Source organism: Mytilus trossulus, chromosome 4, assembly GCF_036588685.1.
Source record: "Mytilus trossulus isolate FHL-02 chromosome 4, PNRI_Mtr1.1.1.hap1, whole genome shotgun sequence".
Taxonomy (NCBI): Eukaryota; Metazoa; Mollusca; class Bivalvia; order Mytilida; family Mytilidae; genus Mytilus; species Mytilus trossulus.
In genome coordinates this window covers 5,621,756-5,642,153 of record NC_086376.1, presented here as the reverse complement: position 1 = coordinate 5,642,153, position 20,398 = coordinate 5,621,756, and the positions used below count along the sequence as shown (strand labels likewise).

The window sequence follows — 20,398 nt, the reverse complement described above, 5'->3', positions numbered from 1 at the left end:
TTCACATATATATATATATCAACCCTGCTTTGTAAATGTTGCACAAAATCGACATCATTATTCATTCATAGAGTCTTGGCATCGTAAATAAACATCTTTATTCTGAAACCAACATCTTCGCTAGCCAAGGGTTACGATCCACTCCACATTTGGAAACAGATTTGATAATACATATATTTCAAAAGAACACAGTACTTAGCATTTTTACCATGATATTTCCAAGGTAACAGTTGACCGGAAGATATGTCTATCTAGTTGGACACACTATTTTGAACCCGAACAGACTTTTTGACGCTCGTGGTTTATCTGTTTGGAACTAAATGATGATTCTTTGTTTATGACCTTTCAGACATTATAATTGCCAAGTTTGTCTAAATTCAGCCAATCCCCCATCTAAGTTAAGAGATTTTAATGAGCATGTTCTTTTCCTCTTGATTTCAAAATGAACTATGTACCCCATTTGCTTCAGTGTTTTTACACCTGATTAATATTTAATGAGGCTGGTTCAGTTGTTATAGTTAAGTTTTTGAGTTTTGGTCCTTTTTTTCTAACATTATATACAATAAGTCAACTTTATTTGTTGTATAGAAAAATTTGTAAGGGTTCTGCAGAACGCAGCGTCTCGTCTACTTTGATGAGGAAAAAAATCAATAATAATATTCTGCTTGATACTATCATTTGATTGTAAGAAGCTTCTGTCTAAGTTTTGAAAAAATACAGGATAGTTTATGAATCTAATAAATGTTTTAAAAACTTTTAACTATATGGATGTAATGTTAACCGGAAGAATAAGTCCAATTATAAGTAAAAATACAGATACACAGGTATAAAATATTCACTTTTCCTTCTAGATACTAGTTTTTGATCTTTTAAAAACCAGCATCTGTCCAAGTTTGATACAAAATAAAAATAGTATAAGAAAGTTATCAAATTTTTTAAAATTTTAACCACAGAGTGAATGTGTTCTGGCAGAAAATTTAAGTCCATTTAAAGTAAAATATGGAAAAAATGTTTTCGTTTTACAAAATTTACTTCTGGATACTATCTAATGATCATAAACAAGCTTCTGTCCAAGTTTGGTACAAACCAAGGATTGTTAAAGAGAGGTATTAAAATTTTAAAAACTTTATCCACAGAGTGAATGTAATGTTTTCCCACAGAAAAACTAAGTCCATTTATAAGTAAAATACGGAAAAAGTGTAATTTTATTTTCACAAAATTTACTTCTGGATACTATCTTATGATCATAAACAAACTTCTGTCCAAGTTTGGTAGAAATCTAGTATGGTTTAAAAGATTTATTAAAATTTCAAAAACTTTAACCAGAGTGAATATTTGTGGACGCCGCCGCGGCTGACGGAATGTAGGATCACTTAGTCTCGCTTTTTCGACTAAAGTCGAAGGCTCAACAAAAATTGCAAGCTTTACCTGTCTGCCTGGCATGGTTCACTTGACCGTGACCTCATTTTCCTGGTTTATTGGTCAATGTTTAGTTTTCTTGGTTAAGGCTGTTCCTTCGAAACTATAATTACTAGGTCAACTGTATTAAGTGTATTGAATGACTGTAAGGTGTACATGTATTTCTTGTTTGGTTTATATGACCTTGACCTCATTTTCTGGGATCATATAAAGTTCATGTGATAGTTGAAGTAAAGCTTTATATTTAGGACTATCAACATAACATCAATGATAAGTAAAGAAGGCGAGACATTTCAGCGTATGCACTCTTGTTCTTTCTTTCCTATGGTGTTGTCACTTTGTTTTTTGATTTAGAAGTTTGGATATACTTTTGGTATCGTTCACCTCTCTTTAATAACAAATTTCTCGTTTAATATCCTTGTTAATGAAAAAGTTTCACCAGAAGCAATTCTAAGTAAAAGTATACCACCACAAAACAATTAGATTCAATGCTAGTTATTACTAAAAGTAAATAGGATTCAATGCAGTTAATTTTCAAACTTCATCTTGTACAATGTTATCAGAATAAAGGTGCTTTTAAAGAAACTATTTCATTAACTTGCAATTGTAGCAGGAACATATATATTGATATACTGTTCCCAGATTTTAGTTTTAAGATCAATTATACTTTAAAAGGTTTTTATTTCTCATTTATTTTGAACAAGAAATCTATATAAATCATTTAGTCAATTGCAACGTGTTTAATGTGAATAATTTCCAAAATCCAAATCTGCCAAAAATTTTAGAACTTTTATAAATTTGATTTAATTTTTCAACTTTAACCAACATGTTTCTTAAAAAAAATAGTAAGAATAAATTGGTGTGTCTGGTCCAGAAATTCTAATGGTGATTTTAGTATAAAATGATAGTTACATAATCTTAATTTAATCAGAAGGGTGCATGCATTGAGCTTCACAGGATTCATAAATACTAATCTGGTTTGGGTAACTAAGCATTCTAAGATACACCAATGTCTCTCACTCTCTATTGAGCAGATGCACATTAAAATTTCAGTGGGGTTTTAGACAACTTATAATAAACTGAACATTTTACTCTACTATGTACTACCCTATTATCCAATGATCACACAAACAGGAACAAGGTTTATTCTCAAATATACAAAGCTATTGATGAAATGCTGTTCACTGATAAATGGTGCCACATTAGCCTAATGGTTTAAGTAGTTGAACATCTGTATCACTAGCCTGTAAACACTGAGGTGGTGATTTAAAACCCCTTACATGGTAAGTGCGTTCACCTCTTATGTTATTGACTAGGATTGTCAGTTTTCCTTCAAAAGGGTTAATATAAAAAAAGAAGATGTGGTATGACCGCCAATGAGACAACTCTCCCCAAGAGACCAAAATGTCACAGAAATTAACAACTATAGGTCACTGTACAGCTATTTCCAGGTACTATGGCTTCCTTTTAACGAATAACTGACTGCACAGAAAAAGCCAAAAGTGCAGAAAGTTGTGTTAGACACCAATCAATCAATCACTCATTTAAAAATGTTAGAACTTAAAGACTACAGAAAGACATAATACATGATATTCACTTTTTAGTTTTATTTGCAAAATTGCCGACATAATTATGATTTACATTTATGTATGCAACTAATACAGCTTGTCAACCAGCTCTTTTGTTTGAATAAATTACATTAATAACATACATGACAACAAAATTATGAATATAGAAAATCATTACGTTTCTTCTAATATCAAAAGATTTAAAACAAAGTTTCAAATGCAAAGAAAAATTTGCTATGTTGAGTTTCAAAAGATTTAAAACAAAGTTTCAAAAGCAAAGTAAAATTTGCTATGTTGAGTTTCAAAAGATTTAAAACAAAGTTTCAAATGCAAAGTAAAATTTGCTATGTTGAGTTTCAAGTACATATTCAAAATCCAACCCACTATAATACAGAATATTCTTTCATATTTTTATGTAAAATCTTAACAGACTTGTTATCCAAAAGCAAAATTAAAATACTGTCAGCATGAAAGAGAATGTTCTGAAGCACACCTTAATGATATGAAAATACAAATAATGTTAACAGTCAATTTTGTTTAAATGTTGTTTAAAAATGACAATAAATCAGCTGTATAATCCATGTCTTTGTTCTCCTTCCAAATGAATAACGAATAAATAATGTGAACCTACATTTCCCTGAAAGAAAAAGAAAAAAAATGTTTGGTATACTACTTTAACATGACATACACATTTATAAACATGAGTGACTGTAAGCTGTTAGCATTGACATTGTATCTATACCATTTGTTTACATCATCTTAATATCAATAAACAATTGTAATTCCAAAATATTAAAGAGCTTTGGGAAATAAGCTTACAAAATCCAATTTCTATAAACTTTTATCCCTTACACTTTGATGGACAACAACCAAATCATTTCAGCAGTCAGTTTCAATTTTTCCTATGTTGTTGACAATAATAATGGTATAATTATAACAGCTGATAGTGAACATCAATCAAATGAGATGTGAAATGAATGTTTAAGGTGGTACCCAAAACTCTAACTAAAATTAATTTGGCTCGTTTAATTTGCATAAAATTGCATAAAATTTTGACAGAGTACTGTGGATTCATTAATATTCGTTGGATACCAATTTTCGTGGTTTTCGTGGGTACAGGGAAACAACGAATTTAAATGTTCCACGAAATGCAAATTTTCTAAAGAAATGCATGTGAACTTTGTCAAAACCACGAATTTAAATACCCACGAATATGCAAGTTTTCCTCTATCCACGAAAATTGGTACCCACGAAAATAAATGAATCCACAGTATTTACTTTGATCCTTTGACAAAAATATAAAAAAATTCAAAAACTTTGAACCAACCATTTTGTTAGAAAAATTACACCGGTTAGATAGCACTTTGACAAACACTTATTTTGATCATTGAGAAGCTTAATATTCCCTTAACAAGACAACGTAATTAAAACGTTTGGCTGATTTTACAGAGTTATCTCCCTGTAGTGTTAGGTACCACCTTAAGAGGCATCAGCCAAACAACATTTAATAATGAAAAGACGTCTAGAGGTCAACTACATACACAAACAATACAAACCTAATAAGTTAATGTTTATCATGCTGTGACTGATGAGGAATAGTTTCTGGCTATTCTGTCAAATTCACTTTCCTGAAAAATAGTCAAATAGGAAATTAGTAAATATATTAACTAAGAAGTATAATTAAATCAGTGCAGATCACAATCCATGTTTAAATAAATGTTTAAAGAAGACGATACTTATAGACCCAAGACTGATTAAGTTAATCCTACCAAAGCTGGAAGTGTAAGTAGCGCCTGATGGAAAAGTAAAGCCTTGAATATCATATCAACAGAGAAGTTTTTCAATTGCATGTGCTACTGGAATTTTGTTTTACAAATATAGGAACTTCACAATGTAGAGTCAAGTTTCTAACCAATCTTCACTATCAATATCTAGGTGGGAGTAAAGGAAAGAAACAGACCAAACCATATCTGCAGTTTCTTTTATTACAAATTCAATGGGATAGATGCAATCAATGGTCATTAAGCTCTGGGTTTATTTTTTCTTCAAATGATATCTAATGAAGAGCAAACTTTTTTCGTTTGTACTAATTTCATGAACATCAATTGTTTATTAACATAATATAAATGGGCATAATCCATTCACCTTACTTGTTTTATCTTACCTTATGTAATAAGTCTTGAACAAATGGATGACTTCTGTGTGAATCTTTTAATTGTGATAAATATCTGTTACTGATCTGAAGAATTAAATGTTTATTGTATGCACAAAGTAGGTACTATTAAAAGACTATGTAATGTAAAAATTCCTATTGACTTAAAGATGTATTTTTAAGATTTATATCACAAATGGAACAATAAATGTAAATGTTCCAATTACTCTGATCCTGACTAAAATAATGAGATGAAACAGACAATAAACTTTACTGTAGGCATGCAAATTATGCTAAAGGCACATGGTTTGTATGTTCAAATGATGATTCATATCTTTTCTGGAGTTTTCAAACTTTGCTTGTGTGTTTGATATGATTTTTAAAAAAAATGCCTAATTTCTGTTTTTCACACAATAAATAACATGCGAACAAAGCTAAGTCTGTACTCAATTTAAATAGAACTACCACATATAAATTAAGCAAAGCTTAAATAGATATTTACAAAATATTGATACAGTGGATTCATTTATTTTCATGGGTACCAATTTTTGTGATTAAGGAAAACTTTCATGTTTGTGGATATTTAATTTCATGGTTTTGTCGAAGTCTGCATAGCAGTCAATAGATAATTTGTGATTTGTGGAACATTTAATTTTGTGGTTTACCTATATCCACAAAAACCACAAAAATTGGTATCCAACAAATAATAATAAATCACAGTAGTTTTTTTTTATAATCTACGAACCTCAATAGATTTCCCTGTATGTTGTGTGAGAATGATCATGTTTATCAATGTTTCTGGGTTGTTGGAATCCTGAAATAAATAGATTACATTATATTTAAATAAATTGTTTTTATATTGTATAAGGCCACGGTTTTTTTATTTGTTGGTTTACGGATCTGCCGACTGATTTTGACAATTTTCAGAATAAAAATAATTTTCATGCTTTTTTATTCCCGCCGACCCTTATCAATGCATTATCCCTAAAAAATAATTAAAAAAAAATTCTTTTTTTATGAAATGAAATGCATTAATGATTAACAAAGTTGATAACACTTTCTGTTGTGAAAAATAAAACGTCCAATTTACGTTTCTAAAAATAGACAAATCAATTATAACTGACCTTGAAAAGTTTTTTGCGCATATAATTTTGCGGAACGAAACCTGTGTTTAAAACCAAATATAAAATAAGTTTGTATCCCTTATTTGTCTTCAGTCCGTAAGGTGCATCATCTCAGAGAAATAGACTTGTCCAAATGTGAACAGGTGGAATACATCAATTAAAGTACTGAATATTAACAAATCATTTGAAATTTTCTTGTTTCATAGATAATTAAAAAAATATCGATCATTGGGATAAAAACCGGATTGCATGACAACTGATTAACCTGATATTGCCGTTTTTCCAGTGGACGAGTCTATTACATTTTTCGACACGCGTGTTGAAACTTATTTTTTGTACGACGTTTTTACATTTTTATCTTTATCAGTTTTTGTGATTGAAGATCATTATTTACCAAGTTTTCTGGAATTGATTGAGAGCTACGCGAATATGTTTTTCTTGTTTGTGAAATGACGATTCAATTTCGTCTTTGTCCATGCAACCCCCCCTTTTTTTTACAGGAAGTTATTAACGATGTCATGAGATGTTCATGATCACTGATCAATAATATTTCATTGAACTAAATGTTAAGAAATGATGACAAAACAGCATATAAGACAAACATTTTGTGAGGTGAAATATATATTTATTTTGCATATTTTTCTGTTTTGGAAGATATTTTTTTTCTTTTTTTTTCCGACCGACCGACCTAACTTTTTTATTGGAAAAATCCGTAAACCAACAAATTAAAAAACCGTGGCCTAAGTAAAATTATCAACAGGTATCACCATTTAATTGTTATTTGCCATATATTGTTATTTAGTGCAGGATCATTTTTTTAAAGTATCATGTGAATGAAAAAAGTTACCAAGTATTTTTATCAATGTGCCTAAAGCTACTGGTTTGGACAGACTGAAACTCAATTTAGAAACATAAATTATTAATAATGTACTATAACTTTTTAGGGGACCAAAAGGAATTAATAAATCTAGAATTTTCTGAGAATGAAAGTTATAACTTACACAGTCTTTATTCTTAATACAGATTAAATATAACTTTCATAAAAGTTTAAGTTGTTTTGCACAAGAGGCCAAATTTAACTAAATTGTGTATTTGAAACATAGAAAATGAAATCACTTTAAAAAAAATCCAGATTTAGAAGAAAAAATAAAATTATCTCCCTTTATTTCTATTATGTGAAAAAATGACAACGTACCTTATCCATAGCTTCCTGTAATACAGATTCAGCATCGTCAAACTTTCCTTGGGCCATATAACATGCTGCTTGACCGTTCAGTAATAATGGTGTAGCGTTATGTTTGTCTGACATTTCTTGGAAGATATAATAGGCATCTTGATATTTGTCACCTCCCTGAAATTACAATTTTATTATAATACTCATATAATGCCTTAGTCTACTTCTTTCAGTCATTTCTGTTCCTTTTTGGTGATACATACTTAAAATAATTTTTTAAATGATACCACAGTTCACTGGTTACTTTATGAAAATAACTATACCTTTTATCCAGTGTACCAGTCTAGTTTAACAAAATTTATACAGATATGCAACCTTTAGATAGTTTACCTTCCATTTTCAACCCTATAATCATACATTTTGTTATATATACGTAGGTATGTGATATATGTTTTATCTCTCTGAAAATGATCATATACTTCTTTAAAAAAATCAATGAAAAAATTGTGTTGTTTGGGCCATTTACTATGTGAAATAATGAAAAAAGGAAATACATTTGTATATATTATTCTAAATTTTGCCTTATTCATTTGTGAAAAGTCTACACTGCCTAGCACCAGTAGGATTTGTTTTCAATCATCTGAACAAAATAATCAAAAATATCCAACACTTATAAGGTTATAGTTATATGCATGAAATATTGCCATTGAACATTAATCAAACAACAGTCAATTACTGCCATACACTTTGTACTAACCACTGATAAATTAAACCAAGCCTGTGCCAGCTGTGTCAATACACTGTCTTCATCTATTTCTTGCATTCTTTTTAATTCTTTCCTGAAAAAAAATATACCGTTAATAATTAGTCAAAAGGGACTGCATAACATGAAGTCAAAAATTAAAACTTCTATCTACATATTCAATTAAGATTGGGCAAATTTTTTATTCAAAAAAGTGTCCTAAATTTTCCATGAGATTATTTTCATGATTTATATGCAATAGTTTTAAATAATTGTACATCTGTATCATTAAGTGAATTCCCCTTCCTCTAGGAATACCCCTAATTTGCTGTCATAAAGATTCAATGATAAGCATTTTGAGCTTCGCAGTTTTTTCTATAATTTCAATAACATTATTTTTGCAAGAGTATGGACTGTTTGTGAATTGATTTGAAACAAACATGTAACATGTCTTACTTGTTTAAATAGCTTAAATATAAATTAAAATTCAACTTTCAGCATCATAAAAGATACATGTTCATTGCTCTGCACTTCATTGAAACATTGCTACATGTACCATGAAGAGAAATATATTTTTTCTCAAAAAATTATTTTAAAGCACGTCAAATTGTGTTTTTATGATATAACTTACAAACTTTTGATATAAGATATTATTGATCTAATAATAAAAGAATTACCTCCCCAAATCAATTCTGTCCAATTTTAGTAAAATCTGTATTGCTAAAGCAATGCTGAAAAAGATATAAATATATATATATATGAAATCTTCTCTTCAATCTCTAGTATTTTTTGTCTTTTAGTAATCATAGTACAAATGTAATGTCTTAACGTTTTGATTTTATTTTCATTTAAGGACTTTTAAGTTCTGACAGTAGATCTATGATGCTTCCTGTAAAGTTCTTTAACAATGTGTCAAGACTCTGGGTTATTCACAACTTGATACACTAAAACCTGAGAAGTTCAAGAGCTGATAACTTCTTCAAAGTTTATGTCTGTACCTGGCTCAGCAAGTTGAATTGTTATATCTTAACTAAATATCTACAAAACTGTATGATTGCTAATAAATATTTTCAAACTAAATTTCAAACTTTTACTACTGTGTACAATATAAATAAGACTTGATTATTAGGTAGATAGGGATCTTCCTCCATTTTGGATTTTGAAATACCAAAAAACAAGGTCTAGATGTTTGATAAAATGTGCAAATTTTGATATTAGTAGGTAATTCAGGAGTAAGATTTTTCATTATGATATAGAATATGCCATGTTTTGTCATATGTATTGTTGTATTTTACCAAAAAACAAATACTTTTGTTTGATTAATTTTTTTCCAACTTTGCCAAATATGGGGAGACAACTCAATTGCAAGGGCAGATAATTCAGATAGTGTTACTTTTACAATAGAATGTGTTAGGAATTTTCCCATTTTATTATGTAGCAAGAAAACAAGTCCGGTGACCCAATTTTTTCTTATTATTATCTGAAAGAATAATATTGGAGCTATCTTCTTATATTTTATCTCAAAATTATATGGTGAAGTTTTCGTTTTATGACTGAAAATTGAGTTTTCCATGCATAATCTATACAAAATTTGACAATCGTGTGCAACCTGTAGTGTGAAAATAAGTCTAGTGACCCATTCTTTTTATTAATGTTCTTAAACAAGGAGGATATAAACTACATTATGGCAAATTATTAAGAAATTCTATAGATTATAAATTAGACACCCCATCTACCTTAATTTAAAATTTTTGTTTCTGTTTAAATTTAACAATAATTTAAAACAAACTTAGAAAAAAAATATCAACTTACCATTCCAATGCATCTGAGGGATTCAGTACTCGTAAAGCTGCATCATAATTCTAAAGGAACAAAATTTAATGATGTATACCATGTTAGTTTTTCCCCCCTACAATCTCGTAATATTTCTAAATCAAAATATGTGTATAAATGCAGACTATTTTAAACTTCTGAAACATTTGGTCTTTGGTGTAGAGTTGGCAATCATACCACATTCTATTAACTTCATATGAAATTATTTATATACCGGTATATGGCATGTATGGTTTTCAATTGTCATATCTATATGTTGATTTACAGTTTGCCCTTAATCCTTGCAATTCATAATATACAAGAACATAAAGAATCAGAAGTTATGCATAAAATTAAAATTAAATTCTTTTTGGCCACAGCACGTTCAAAACTTCTAGCCTGCACAGCACATGGTTAATAGTCAATTGACAAGGCAGGGATACATGTAAATTTTAATTTATGATAAGTTTAAGAGCAAGCATCAGGACCTATTACCCCCTTTGAATCAACAACTGAGAAAGTTTACCTGTTCATGAAAGTATATGGAAGCAGCCATCACCAGGAATGTTGTGTTAGTGATGTCTACATTGGCACTCATTCTACTGTCTAAGTCTCGGGCTATAGAATCTCTGTAAAAAAATAAATTAAAAAGTCTTAAACAAATTGAAGAAATGAAATGAAATATTCTTATTAACCTTGCATTCTCTCAATTTATAAACTACGTTGTACACTTTATAATAATTCATTATCTATTTGTAACGTGTTATTATTCCCTGAATGATAAGTTTATATTTTTTAATGTTATTTTTATAATTATAAGTAATAGAGAGGTGTCTCCCATATACAATACTATACCTCTTTGACTGATTAGACAGGTAGTCAGCAAATAGCTTAACAGCTTGCATTTCGTCAGGATGTGCTGCATTTATACCATCTAGAACAACTCCATATTTCCTTTGTGCAATGTATGCTCTGTACATTATCACATCTTTATCTACCTTTGACGTTGGATTATTTGTCTATAATATAGAAAATCATTGAAGATGTTTAATTAAGATCAAAATTATTTTCATTTGACTATACACTCTTATAAATGTTATACAAGTGATGACTCACTGTGATTGAATACATGTTGTGTACCAACAATTAATTTACACTTGCATGTATATAAAATCTAGTTTGTCCAATGATTAAATGAGCAGACTTACCGTACAAGGTGAATGACTAGCATACATGTATTTTGCAGCATTGTATAAATACTGTACATTTACATTATAAGATTAATAGGGGGAAATGCCTAATGCTTCAAAGCAACAGTGATTGCTGTATGACATCAATAGTTCAAATGTTGCAAACATATCAAACTATAGAAGTTTGTATAACAATGAAATAGCTTTTGCACCATTCATTATTAACATGATTAAAAAACAACATATATGCATTTTACCATAACATTAAAACACATTTTAAATCAATAATATTGGGACTTAGAAATAAAAACAATATTCATTTTTTCTAAATCAGGAAAATAAAATTTTCATTGTACTAATAAACTCAAAATCGTTTAAATATTTTTTTGTCGCTTTTTTTATTTCCTGCATTTGCACATGCGCAGAAATCTTCTTCCTTTTTTCCATTCTCGTTTTCATGAGACTTTGAGTTGTCTAGCAAAATATAGGAACTCAAGGAACACAATACCAATTTCATTTTTAATAATTCTTCAAATGTCTTTGATATGAATAAACGTTACCTGATGATGGCATTTCTTTGTTTTCATTGAACATGACATCATAACTTAAATAATGTCACAAGTAAAATTGTTAACAACAGAACAAATTCGGAAACATTACAGTATTTCCGTTTCTTTTTAAACAGATTTTGAAGTTACAAAAAAAAAAAATACAGACTTCGTCCCCTTTCACAGGTAATGCCTGACTCATATTAAATCAATATCAGAATGTGAGTAAATAATTTTCATTATATCTGATTCCCAGATGAGTGAGGCAAGTACTTCTTTTTGCTCAGTCGATATACACCCTACCTAGTAAAACAAAAGTCCTGGAGGAAGCAAGCAATTTCATAATGAAAAACATGCTCTCCAAATACATTTGGGACCCAAATAAAATACCTATGGTGCGATTGGTGGTTAGAGAGGAATTTTTAATAGAGTATTTTTTATCATGATTTTGAGTGTCATTATGATATGATGATTCTTGAGGTGGGGGAATTTGGGATTGGAATGCTCCCCTTCATTAGTAGATACTTGTCAGCCGTAGGTGGTTGGGCTATGGATGTACAGTATGTTCGTCGTAAGCTTAGTTAGTAAAAATGCTGTCTAGTCAGGGATCTCCATGGATGAAAATTGAACCATGGAGGAGTTTTCATCATCATAAAACGTATCAACGCCGTACAGTGTAGCGCGATGTAATGTATTTGATCCCTCCACATAAGTATAGGTGAACATACTAATGAATTGCTTATTTGAATTATATTTATTGGAATTTTCATTATAAATACTATATAGAAGTATATATATTTTCAATAATTGCCGTTTTTAAGCCTTCAAAGGCCAAGCCCTCATGCCCCTCCCTTTCATTTAGTCGATAATAACCAATACATTGTAGCTGTCACAAAGGTCCCAATGTATTTTTCTTGTTATTTTTTGGTAATTGTTATGGGGGATAAAAATCATGAGGAGCTTATTTTTCACGGACACTGTCAAATTCAGAAGTCATGAACCCATTACCGGTATAGCTGGTTTGCAGTAGCCAGTAACTACAGTTTTTACTTTTTAACTTTAAAAGTAATTCTATATTATCGTTACAATACAGCAGTGCTCGAGTTATTTGCGATGAAATAACAATTATTGTTCTTCGTCTTATTTTGTACTTCTTTAAAAAGGGGGATGCTGATTGCGTAAGTCAAAATAAAAGCATGTGTTCGACTTGTTAAAACTTTGTAATTGGATTATTAATTTATTTATTTAATCTGAATTATCATAAGCATTTGCGGAAACTTAGTTAAATAATTCGACAAAATAAATCGTTTTTCTTCAGAGACTTCAGATAATATTCTCCTGTCTGGTTTGTTGATCTACCTGTACAAGCTCAGGTACAAGTGATTAGCGATCTTAATCCGGTTATTCCTCAGGCGTTAGAATTGTATTGGATTATACTATAAAAACAGCCTGAGGGTTATGCAATTACATGCATTTGATTAAAATTGCTAAAAAAATGACGTCAGGCTATAAAAACTTTCACAGTTTTGAACGATGGCGGAAGACAATTGAACGATGGCGCGAGTCATTTGACGATGGCGCAAGACATTTGAACTATGGCGGGGCGCCATCGTTAAACAGGCCATGGAGATCCCTGCTAGTAACACAGAGGTCCTGATTTCAAGCAACAGATGAGACAAGGATTTTAGTAATGAAAATCATGCTCTCTTGTTATCATGGTTAGAACCTACAACATTTATGTAACTCTTCAGTCCGATAAGGGAATGACAAACTCATTGGATTTAACAAAATTTTGCAATGTGTATCATGATGGTATCAGGTCGTTCCGGCCCCAAACCGATCCGGCCCTAAGTCAATCCGGCCCAAAGTCGATCCGGCCCCATAATAGAATATGAATAAACTATATTGATTTTGGAGGAATTTGTGACACATTTTTATGGTATAAACGGAATTTTCTTAAAGTGTCAGACGATGGATGACAACTGTGGTAAGTGAAGTTTTGGAGTACCAGTTAAAGAACTTTTTTAAATCGATACGAAAATGAGTGTTATTGTGTCTGTTTGAATAGCAGCTTCCAGGGCTCACACTACTTCAGAATTATAGGGAGAAGTGACTTCTCTTTTTGATTCTGATAGGGAGAAGTGGTGAGATTTGAAAGAGAAGTGCTCATCGGGCGGTGCGCTACAATGTTTGGATTTTTTACTATAGTATAAAAGGTCATTTGTAAATAATCTTCTTTTTATATTGTTCAATTCATATCTGAGTATTCAATAAAAGTAACATTTCAAATTAAAAGTTGTTTAAATTTTACTATGGTCCTTGTGAGAAACTACCAACTAAATGTCTAGCACTAAAAAAAAAAAAAAAAATCTAAAAAAGGTAAAGATTTTATAATATATCAATTACAATTAAATTAAAAACTATCTTGTGAATGAAATCAGTGTTTCTCATCAAAAGATATATAAAGGTAAGCTGGGCCATAATATATTGATATTAGTGTAATAGTCTAAGAGTTAAGCAACTTTACAATAGTTTACAACAATCCATATAAATTATAGGGAATTATATACACCAATAAATGATGAGTTTATTTAGATGTAACCAAAAGTCTTTTAATGCGTGTGGAATGCGTAATTTCTCCTTTTGGGATCAATTATTCTTCTGTCAGCTGTTCCATCCGTGCGTCCGTAGTAATTTTTGTTAAAATACGGATTTCGGTCAAAGTTGGTCCGTTTCCGATCTGTAGTTTAGAAATCGGACAATGGCGGACGATTGCAAGAAAATTTACAAAAATAAACGATGTTAGACAAGTTATTTGGAAAGGATCATGACGTTTTTAATGCAATAAATGGATTGAACATTTACTGGGGGCAACTTTTATCAAGTCTAAATGAAGTAACAAACTTATTTTGCAGCCGAAAGTTAGGTTGATGTACGTTTTCGAGTGACAAGCACCGGAACATTCCGAAGTGCACCAAGTGATAAAATGTTGTATTTTTATCAGATAACTTGCTACACACTGCAAAAACGATGCTTCAAACTCATTTCATAAGATTATTAATCGTTTATTTCTAAATTTCTTTAATTATCAATAAAAAGTTGATGTTTAATCAACTTGGTAAAAAATGTCCGATGACGGAAGCGACTAAAAGCGAGTATCGTAAACAACAGGGCGACTTGTCTTCGCTTTTGGGGGTCGGGGAAAGCGAAGTGACGGTTGGGAAAGCGACTTCTTCGCCCAAGTCGCCTGGTAGCGTGAGCCCTGAGCTTCAACATATTTTAAAATATGAAGTTATTTTAATTCCCATAATAACTTAAACTTTGAATGTAATGGCAATTTTTATTTTATTTAGTTCACACACAGAATAGCTAAATAAATACTTGCATTTCAATGGAAGCTATAAAATTTAACTCATCATAATGACTTGTTTAATAAAATCATTAGTCTATAGTTGGTTTGTTTATTCAACAATTGTCTGATGATTGTGAACTAAGGTAATGCCATTCATAATCACTTAATTCAATCAAATCCTGATTAATTAATAAAAGTTACGTAATCAGCAAGGTCTTTATAGTTTGATCTTCTGGTTGGTGTAAATAACTAATGCAGGCCCGTAGCCAGAAATATCTCCATTGACTCTCCCGACCCCCCCCCCCCCTGGCTACTGGTATAGAATGTAGTTTTGCAGTTTTAATTACAGAAATAGTTTATTGTATTAAAGATATTTTTAAAAACATAACCAACCTAGTTGTTTTATATACTCATCTAAAGAAAATATTTTTCAAAGGCCTTTTTTATATTTCTTTTTACCGTACATCCTTTACATTATAATAAAAATCATAAACATTTATTAATTACAGGGACGTATAACTAACATCTAATATACGTCCTTGTTAATTACAATTAATATATATCTTTTATTTTTATTCCTTATAAATATATTTTTTATTGGGGCCGGATCGACTTTACATATGGGCCGGATCGACGTGGGGACGGATCGACTTGGGTCGGATCGACGTGGGGCCGGATCGACCCGAACTAAAGCCTCCGAGGCTAGCCTACGTTGCTGGCTGAAACGAAGAAAAAAATATGGTGAAAATGAGGATTGCTATCAGCTATGGCAAATAATGCCAGTAACCATTGATTTTCCACAAAGACGATTGGAGGGATGAAAGTACCTTTAGTTTAGGTGCCTCATTTATACATAGCTGATAATTTCCAGTATAAAATGCAGTTCTTATTTCGAAAAGTTCATCAACATCGGTGTTTGACATGTTTGCAACGATGATGTGGAAGTCGGAAATGACAATATCTAAGTCTTTACAGCGCTTTTTTAATGAACTAACTAATAACCGAATATTAATTAAGAAATATACTAACCTGCAACGTTCTAAATTTCTCGTCCGGTTTCTATCAACACCACTATCGTAATGTGAAAATCAAATTGTGTGACTGTACCCATATCAATAGTATTCACTAGTACCGTTATTACAGTAATTTCCCACTTTACTATCGACTGTTGGAAATTATAATTATAATACAAATTTTTGCATGGAGCTTCTAGGATATAAATAAATAAGCTTTATTTAGAGTCGGCATGGTATATAAAACATAGACAAACATAAGCTCTAATGAGCTTTTAACCGACATTACTATTTCAAGCCGTGCAGTATATATAAGTTTGAGAAATTGAGACTATCACATAACCCGATAAAACATAAGGTAAATATTATACAAATATAGCCTTTGTATGAGGTCCGCCGATACAAGGATATATTGACCTGAAAGAAGTATATTGACTGAGGACGAAGTCCGAGGTCGATATACTTCTTTGGGTCGATATATCCTGTATTGACCTCATACAAAGGCTATATTTGTTATATTATTAATTTCCGACCATATTTGTATCAAAATCGTCATTTAGGTGTGTTGGAATTTTATAGATATTACATTGTCTCCTTGACAATAACAACATATTAGTTTTTTTTTTTTTATCTTATGTATTCGAAGATTTTTTTCGTCAAATAATCGATCACAAATATCATGTGTTTCAAAACGTTAAACAATATCCTGAAATTCATTACATGACGTCACAAAGTATATCGGTTTTTAGATATTCTAAAAATAACCGTGCGATATGCTTTTTGCAGGTCAATATGCTTTTTGCTATCCGCCGTTTTCTCTCTACCTTCGAAAATATAGTTTAACATGTGACTATCCCTAAACGAATCAAATTTGTTAAAATATACGAATTAATAATATAAATAGATATTATATCAGCGACCTTGTGCAATTGGATTTTTTTAAGTCTGTTTGATTGCACGTATCATCATATATAGGTTAAAAATCATTGAAGCTAATTATCGTTTTTTATCTGGATAAGAATGATTATTTGTGACTCCAATCAGTCAACGAAATGAACATCTTTGTTTAAATTTTAATCAGGTTGACATTCTTTCTATAAAAAATTGTAAATGGTCGAACACGATTTATACTTGACCAATCTTGTTCTACATGTAATTGAACACATTGGATGGCATTAATTTGCACATCAATACGGAGTCAACGAGGTCTAATTATTGACTTACAAGTGAATCATTCATCAGCGATTTTTCAATGTTTATTTTGACAAAATTGAACCAAATTGTCTTCTAAAATCGAATTATCATTTCATCATTTCTCTTTCATTAATGATTGAACAAAACAAAATCCTATTCTATTTTTTTTCCAACTTGTGCTTGTTAGCTAGTGCCACTATGATTAATTTATAAGATTTGATAAATAAAATAAACAATATAACAGAAATTAAAAGTTAGTTTTTAAGTCCTAAAGTGATCCAAAACAAGGAAAGTCTATGTATACTAAGTGTGGAAAGTCCCTGTAAGGCAGCAACCATTTGATTTTCGGGGGGGGGGGGGGGGGGGGGGGGGGGGGGGGGGGGCTATGGGTTTTTTTCTGGACAATTTCTTTTTTCGCCTGTGGCAAAAACAATCTATCTTTTTCACGACAAGTCGAAAACAATTTTTTTCTTTCAATTTTAGCATAACATGTAGTGGCAGCTGAGGGTGAAACAAACATTTTTTTTTCTCAGACTGGAAAACAAATTATTTTTTTCTCCAAAAACTGACAACAAACTTTTTTTTCCAAAAAAAAACATAGCCCCCCGAGAAAATCAAATGGTTGCTGCCTAATATGAAAATCTGAGATTTAAAACACAAAATATGGTATTCCATTTCAACATATATTTTTTTTTGAATAATGAATGTAAACTTTAATTATTCACGTTTGATTTAAGTTATTAGTCAATAATGCTGTTTATTCTTGGAATATTCAAAATGTACAGAGCACTATCAGACCCTGCAAATAATTATGCTGTGCTGCAAATATCGATGACATTTTTATGTCAATTACGGTAAATAGGCCGTAAATACCGCAATGTTCCGACATTGATTTATTTTTAGTCACCATTGTTTATTTCCGAAAATATCAAGTTGCGAAAACGAGACGATTTCACCACTGCTTCACCAGAGAACCATGGTGTTTTACTGTAAAACATTCATATTCTAGAGAGAGAAGAAAAGGCAACATAAAGTTTAAAATGAAATATGCCAAGATGAAAAAATGCAAAGGACCAATGCTTGAAATTATGTATGAACAATATTTTTTGTTATGGTTTTGCAGGGTTGGGGCCAATCCCCCAAAAAAATATCATGCATACCTGCAAAAGTCACTTTTTGTAGGGGATTTCCCCCACGGAGGCTCCAAAATGGAAATTTTAAAAGGGCTATTTTGTACACAATTTTAAACAAAACAATAGACAACTTTCGAGTTCATCCGTCATCGGAAAAAAACACTCATCATTTACCAGATAGAGGAATCCGGGTCCGTTCGCGCCTATTCACGTTCGCACCCACTCATGTTCGCCCCCTTTCACTTTCGCACCCCACATGTTCGCGCCCAATTTTAATTGGTTTTGTCAGAGACATATAGTATATGTCTCTGGTTTTGTGTTTGATAACTTTGCAATCAAGTTTTGGCAAGTAGAATTATTAAAAGTATAATTGATTTCATTGTCTCAAAATAAAGCGAGACAGCATTTTTTAAGTGTTGAATAAATCTTAATGATGTTTTTTTAGAGCGTATTGTTAAAAATAATAATATTCCTTTCTATGATTGAAGTGGGATTCTGTCAACGTTTTATTTAATAGTATATGTCTCTGGTTTTGTGTTTGATAACTTTGCAATCAAGTTTTGGCAAGTAGAATTATTAAAAGTACTAGAACACACCCGTGATATCGCGGTTCCGTGACTGAATTAAAGTATATTACTATCCGCAAGACTTATTTTTGTATTAGTATTGTCATCTGATAAAGTCATGCCGATTATAAGATAGTTATCACAGTTTTTTTCTGCTTTCAAATCTTTCTATTTGAACCCGTCTAACTTGAACTTATCAATTATTGGTAATATTAATCATTTGGAAAACAAAAGGTCCTAGGATGGAGTATTTTTTTAATCAACAGCATTGTCCTATATTATGCCCGCTAACAAATTGAAAACTGTACCTATACGCCTTATTTTTAGTATTCGTATTGTTATCTTATAAAATCTTACAGATTAAAATACTACAATAGGTAACAATTTGACAGTTAAGTAGTGTCAACTCTGTGATTATGACCCGTGTATATAGCATATCCTGAATACACCGTTTGGTGGTGCGCCTGTCAAATGCGGAACGTACAGATAAGGTAATAGGTAACAGATGAATATACTATTGGTATCGGTATCGGACTCGACCCGGAACTTCTTAATTATTGGTAGTATTAATTACGTGGAAAACAAAAGAGCCTGGAGTGGTGTAATTTTTAATCTACACCTTTGTACTATATTAGTTATATATAAAGTTGAATTCTTTGATTCGTCGTTTTTACGTGATGACGGCTGACAAATTGGACCTCGTAATTTTAGTATTATAGATAATTGATTTCATTGTCTCAAAATAAAGCGAGACAGCATTTTTTAAGTGTTGAATAAATCTTAATGATGTTTTTTTAGAGCGTATTGTTAAAAATAATAATATTCCTTTCTATAATTGAAGTGGGATTCTGTCAACGTTTTATTTTGTGTTGAATAACACTTAATCATGTTTTGTTTATTGTATTGCCTATAACTTTGTTGCATTGACTTGTTTCAAAATGAAGTGAGATTCTGACTACGTTTTTTTTGTGAGTTGAATAAATTTAATCATGTTTTGGTTTATATAATAGTGTATTGCTATATTTCATTATTTCATTGTTTCAGATCAAAGGGACCAAGCTGTTATTAAAAACAATTATCTTTTGGGTTTAATTTATCATATACAATATTCAATCTTTTACTCATACCAAGCTACAAATACATTCAGTATTAACGTCAAAGCAATTAAAAACAACAATCCTGATTTTCCAAATATTCAGCTGGAATTTGAATTAAAATTGGGCGAACGTGCAGAGTGCGAACGGACCTTGGGTGCGAACGTGCGAGGTGCGAACGTGTTAGGTGCGAAAGTATATTGGGCGCGAACGGACCTGATACCTTATACCCAGATAGAGGGGGTCATCTGTGTTCCTGTACTATCAACTTTCATCAAGCGTCTAAGTGATTGTCATCATGGAGGATAAACTAGAAA

At 31.0% G+C, this 20,398-nt stretch overlaps 1 protein-coding gene across 1 annotated transcript; it reads right to left on the bottom strand.

The window, feature by feature from the left end:
• Nucleotides 1-3,013: 3,013 nt before the first annotated feature.
• LOC134714536 (coatomer subunit epsilon-like) lies at nucleotides 3,014-16,041 on the bottom strand. The gene is made up of 11 exons (XM_063575859.1): nucleotides 15,909-16,041; nucleotides 10,847-11,010; nucleotides 10,518-10,620; nucleotides 9,992-10,041; nucleotides 8,857-8,910; nucleotides 8,195-8,276; nucleotides 7,459-7,614; nucleotides 5,885-5,953; nucleotides 5,152-5,226; nucleotides 4,544-4,615; nucleotides 3,014-3,624 (listed from the first exon to the last, which is right to left on the bottom strand). Exons 1-10 carry the CDS (start codon nucleotides 16,002-16,004, stop codon nucleotides 4,562-4,564), a joined length of 903 nt encoding a protein of 300 aa, XP_063431929.1. The 5' UTR covers nucleotides 16,005-16,041; the 3' UTR covers nucleotides 3,014-3,624; nucleotides 4,544-4,561.
• Nucleotides 16,042-20,398: the final 4,357 nt, after the last annotated feature.